Source organism: Zonotrichia leucophrys, chromosome 1 (genome assembly GCF_028769735.1).
Source record: "Zonotrichia leucophrys gambelii isolate GWCS_2022_RI chromosome 1, RI_Zleu_2.0, whole genome shotgun sequence".
Taxonomy (NCBI): Eukaryota; Metazoa; Chordata; class Aves; order Passeriformes; family Passerellidae; genus Zonotrichia; species Zonotrichia leucophrys.
This window is the reverse complement of record NC_088169.1, coordinates 109,948,275-109,953,832: the sequence shown is the minus strand read 5'-3', so window position 1 is coordinate 109,953,832 and position 5,558 is coordinate 109,948,275. Positions and strand designations below refer to the sequence as shown.

Sequence of the window (5,558 nt, the reverse complement as noted above, 5' to 3'; positions counted from 1 at the left end):
TCTCAGAAAGTTCTCCCATGGATCCAGTATACTGATTAAACGCCCGGGACCAAGGCCATTTAACATTGCTCTGAATAAAGGTACTCTCAAGTTCTAAAACTTCAGTCATGATTATACACAAAATGATCCTACAAACTAAAACGTGAGCTACTCCCGACCGCAATTTACTCATTTTGCCCAAGTAAGTTTTAGTCTCAGTTCATTGTCTCCTGGAGTCACTCCTCAAGGGGTCTCTGGGCCTTCTTCACCCGGGAGTGATGAATCCAGGCGTTCTGCTCCTTGATTTTGATTGCAGTGAAGGTGGTGAGAAGCACTTGGAACGGTCCCTCCCACTGCGGTTCCAAAGTTTTTTCTGTAAGAGACTTAACATATACATAATCTCCAGGCTGTATGTTATGTACTGGCCCATCTAACTCCCGGCTCCGAGTTCCTGCCACATGTTTTTCAATTTCTCTGAGCTGTTTGTTTAAGGCCACCATGTAGGTGGCTAATGTCACCTCTCCAATGTGGGTGGACATTCCCTTTTGTATTCCATATGGTCTCCCATAGAGTATTTCAAAAGGGCTTAACTTTTCTTTAGCTCGAGGTTTAGTTCGAATTCGCAATAGTGCTAGTGGAAGAGCTTGGGGCCAGGGCAGATTTGCTTCCTGCCCCAGTCTTATGATTTGCTGTTTAATCAAATGATTCATTTTCTCCACCTGACCACTTGATTGGGGGTGGTATGGGGTGTGGAGCTCCCAGTCTATGCCCAGATGGCTACTAATTTGTTGCACTATTTTGGAAATGAAATGTGATCCTCTATCTGAGGACATTGTGGCTGGAACTCCAAAGCGCGGTATTATCTCTTGTAATAACACCCTGGTCACCTCTCTAGCTTTGACAGTTCTGGTGGGGAACGCTTCTGGCCACCCTGAAAATGTATCTGTCAATACCAACAAATATCGATACCCCCCTTTCCTTGGGAGTTCTGAAAAGTCAATTTGCCACTGTTGTCCAGGCCCATGGCCCCTCCCAATCTGACCAAGTTTCGGCCTGGGGATATTTTTGGGATTAGTCTGGAGGCAAAGATCACACTGTCGAGTTACCTGAGTAATAGTGGCATATAAATTTCTAGCAACAATCCTCTCAATCAGGTATGTGTATAGGGCATTTATTCCCCAGTGTGTTTTCTGGTGTTCTTCCCTTACTAATGACCACAACAAATGGGAAGGGATTACCAGTTTCTTTTCAATGGTAGCCCACCCTTCTTGGCTATATGTCCCTTTTTGATCTTCAATTAATTTCCTATCTCTCTTGCTATATTCTGGCTTACCTTCAAGGGAGATTTGTCCGTCTGGGATAAGGACTCCTTCAGTAGCTACCTCCCCTTTTGCTGCTTCTTTTGCCTCTCTATCCGCCAGCTCATTTCCTTCTTCCAATTCTGAGCTCACTTTTTGGTGTGCCTTAATGTGCATAATTGCTACCTTTTCAGGCAGTTGAACTGCTTCCAGCAGCTGGATTATTTCTTGTGCATGTTTGATGTTCTTTCCCTGTGAGGTCAGCAGCCCCCTCTCCTTCCAGATGGCCCCATGTGCATGTACAACTCCGAATGCATACCTCGAGTCTGTGTAGATGTTTATTCTCCTCCCTTTTGCCCTTTCCAAGGCACGGGTCAGGGCAATTATCTCGGCCTTCTGCGCGGAGGTGCCTGTTGGTAAGGGTCCAGACTCGATTACCTCTCTATAGGTGGTCACTGCATATCCAGCATATCGCTTCCCATCAGCAACGTAGCTGCTCCCATCAGTGAACCAGGTCTCTGCGTCGTCCAGGGGGGTATCCTTTAAGTCCGGGCGGCTGGAGTAGGTAGCTTCAATGGTCTCCAGGCAATTGTGGTGTACTGCCTCTCCTTGGTTTCCACTGAGAAAAGAAGCTGGGTTGACAATATTAGTCACCACGATCTCTACATCATCTTGCTCCACCATAATGGCCTGGTATTTCAGAAACCTCTGCGGTGAAAGCCAGTGGCCACCCTTTACTTCCAGTACTGCGGACACTGTATGGGACACTAGCACAGTCATTTTTTGTCCCAGGGTAAACTTGCGTGCCTCTTGGATGTTCAGCACAACTGCTGCTACAGCTCTGAGGCAACCTGGCCATCCTTTGGCTGTTGCATCTAGTTGCTTAGAGAGGTAAGCGACTGCCCTTCGGTATGGACCCAAGTCTTGAGCCAGTATTCCCAGGGCAATTCCCTGCTTCTCATGGGAAAATAGGAAAAATGGTTTACTCACATCTGGAAGTCCCAAAGCTGGAGCTGACATGAGGGCATCCTTTAGCTGGTGAAAGGCCCGTGTTGCTTCTTTCGTCCACTGGAGATCTCTGTTTCCATTGGCAATAAGAGCATAGAGGGGTCTGACGAGTAGTCCATAATTATAGACCCACAGCCGGCACCACCCTGCCATGCCTAGGAACGTTCGGAGTTCCTTTATGGTCTGGGGTTTTGGGGTTTGGCATATGGCTTCCTTGCGAGCCTGCCCTAAAGTCCGTTGCCCAGCACTCACCTCGTACCCCAGGTAGACTACTTTCTGTTTCACTATCTGTGCCTTTTTCTTGGATACTCTGTATCCTTGGAGTCCTAGGAAATTCAAAAGGCTTACCGTCCAGGCCACACATGCTTCCCTTGTCTGAGTGGCCAGTAGAAGGTCATCAACATACTGCAAAAGCCTCCCTCTTTCTGTGGGGCTTCCCAGGATTCCAGATCCTTTGCAAGTTGTTCCCCGAACAGGGTGGGGGAATTTTTCCAACCTTGTGGTAGTCTGGTCCATGTGAGCTGGGGTTTGCGCCCACTTTTAGGGCTTTCCCATTCAAATGCAAAGAATTTTTGGCTGGCTTCATGGATGGGGAGGCAAAAGAAGGCATCCTTTAAATCTAGAACAGTGAACCAGGTTAGCTCAGGTGTTAAGCAAGTTAATAAAGTGTATGGATTGGCTACAACCGGATACAGATCTTCTGTTATTTTATTGATAGCCCTTAAATCCTGTACTATCCGGTATGTCCCATCAGATTTTCGAACAGGCAGGATGGGAGTATTAAAATCAGATTGGCATTCCTTCAGCAATCCTAGTTGCAGAAAATTTTCGATTATTGAGCTGATTCCCTCCCTGTCCTCTTTCCTTAGGGGGTACTGCTTGATTCTCACTGGCTGCGCTCCCTCCTTGAGTTTGATTACTATGGGAGAGGCATTTTTTGCCCTTCCTGGCACATCAGAGGCCCACACCCCGGGAAATACCTGACTTAATATTTCCTCATCAATTTCTTCCTTAATGCCAGTAGCAGTCAGAGTTAAACTTAGTGCCTCTATGTACTTTTGATCATTCACCTCCAGAGTAATTTCCCCATTTTTGAATATGATGGTGGCTTGTAATTGTTCCAATAAATCTCTCCCCAAGAGTGCTCTTGGTGAATTAGGCATGTATAAGAACTTATGAATACCCCATTGTTTTCCCAATTTGTACTTCAAAGGTTTGCAAAAATATGCCCTTTCAGACTGGCCAGTTGCCCCTGTACTACAACATAATCATTTTCCACAGGCACTAAGGCTTTATTTAGGACTGAATATGTAGCTCCTGTGTCAACTAAAAATTCTACCCTTTTCCCTTCTTCCCCCAGCCTCATTGTTATAACCAGTGGATCCGCTGGGGCAGGATCCCCCGGTCCTCCTCAGTTGTTTTGTACGTGTGCAGCCATCTGTTGGTCACTCCTTCTTCGTTCTGGGCATTGGTCTTTCCAGTGACCAATTCTTTTGCAGATTGCACACTGGTCCCTGCCCAACCGAGGTGGTCCTTGTCTCGGTGGGCCCTGGTTGTGTTTCCTCTGCCTTTCCTCCTGTACCACCGCCACCAACCTTTTCATTCCCCGTTTATATCCTTCCTCCCGGTTACTAAATACTCTCCAGGCCTCTTCTAACAAGGCTTCAAGATTTCTCGCGTCTGCTCCCCGAATCTTCTGAAGTTTACGTCTGATATCTCCAGCAGACTGCCCCAAAAATGAATTAACTAGTTGGTTTATCCCTATCTCAGACTCCGGATCTAATGATGTATGACGACGCATGGTATCCCTTAAACGCTCTAGAAATTCAGATGGAGTCTCAGAAGGTCCCTGCTTAAGTGAATATAAGGCAGACCAGTTTATGGTTTTTGGAATAGCTCTTTCCACCCCTGTTACTATCCACTCTTGATACTCTGTTAATTTCTTTACCTCTGCCGACACATTAGGGTCCCATTCTGGGTCTTGGAGGGGGAAATGTTGTTTTACATCCAGCTGGGTGGCTTTACAGTAATCCTCCGCCAAATTCCCAGCTGTCTTTAAGATCAGCTGCTTCTCTGTCTCAGTGAAAGCATCCAGTAGTAGCTGGATGTCAGCCCAGTCTGGGTTGTGCTGTTTGATAACATACCTCAGGCGTTTGGCAGTGAGTATCGGGTCAACACGGTAATTCCTCGCAACCCTTTCCCATGCTTCTAAATCAAGGGTGGTAAATGGCACTTTAATCATTAATCTACCCCCTTCTGGCCCCACTGCCTGTCGCAGAGGGGCCTGTAGCACTACTTGCCTCCTAGTCCTAGATGCAATTGGACTCCCACGGATGGGGTGGGATCTAGTAGATGTGCCTTCCCCACCTGAGTCCTCCTCCTCCCTTTTGGGGAGGCTTCCTTCCTCCTCATCCTCAGCATCAGCCTCGACTTCCCTAACCATCCCCCTTCGGGGAGGAGCTGGAGGATGTTTCACCCACTCAAATGTGTCCCGTTCTTGCTCCTCAGAACAATAGACCTTATCTGATCTCATACACCGTTGTCCTATACTGCATGCTGAACAGCAGCGTTTGATTTGCCCTCTCTTTGCCTTGTTATCCCTTTCAAGGGCCAAGACCAGTGGGTCTGAGGGTGCCTTAATCCCACAGTCCCTCTGCCACTCTTGGTGGTTTCTTAAAACAAAAAACATATCAGCATACGAGACCTCATTCCATTTACCCTCCCGTCTTAGAAACAACATCAACTGCAGTAAAGTATTATAGTCCAGGGTTCCAGTGGGTGGCCACCTTGCCCCGTCCTCTAGCCTATATAAGGGCCACCAGCGTGTGCAATACTGGATTAGATCCTTTTTATTCTCAGAGCCCCCCCGGCTAGTGATTTCCTTCCAGTGGGCCAAGATGCACCCTAAGGGGCTGGCCTGCGGAACTTCCTTACTCTGGTTAGTTCCCATTATCTCCTTCTTGCTCTGTCCCGCTTCCACCCAAACCTCTTTTCACAGGACTTCACAGTAGCTTCCCAGTCCTCCTCCCACACACCCCAAGTGGCAGGTACCAGATGTGATTTCCCACACACAAGTTTTAAGATCTTAGGCTCTGAATCAGCTTGATCAGGAACCTCTCGTTTACACCTGGGGCACGTGCCCCGTCGCCTGCTAGAACAACAATACCAGCGTTTCCCACAAACTACGCACTGTAATAATACCCACGCAGCGTGCCAGCCTCTTGATGCGCCAAAGGTTACTCGAAATTTCCTGCAAAAGCAAGCTATTCCATT

General features: G+C 47.6%; 1 protein-coding gene across 1 annotated transcript; it reads right to left on the bottom strand.

The window, feature by feature from the left end:
• Positions 1 to 222: 222 nt before the first annotated feature.
• Positions 223 to 4,829, bottom strand: LOC135443306 (uncharacterized). Its single transcript, XM_064703521.1, is given in 4 exon segments — positions 223 to 362; positions 1,313 to 2,704; positions 2,707 to 3,540; positions 3,543 to 4,829. Coding segments are annotated over 4 exon segments (3,642 nt in total). The 5' UTR covers positions 4,819 to 4,829.
• Between the last annotated feature and the right edge of the window lie 729 nt (positions 4,830 to 5,558).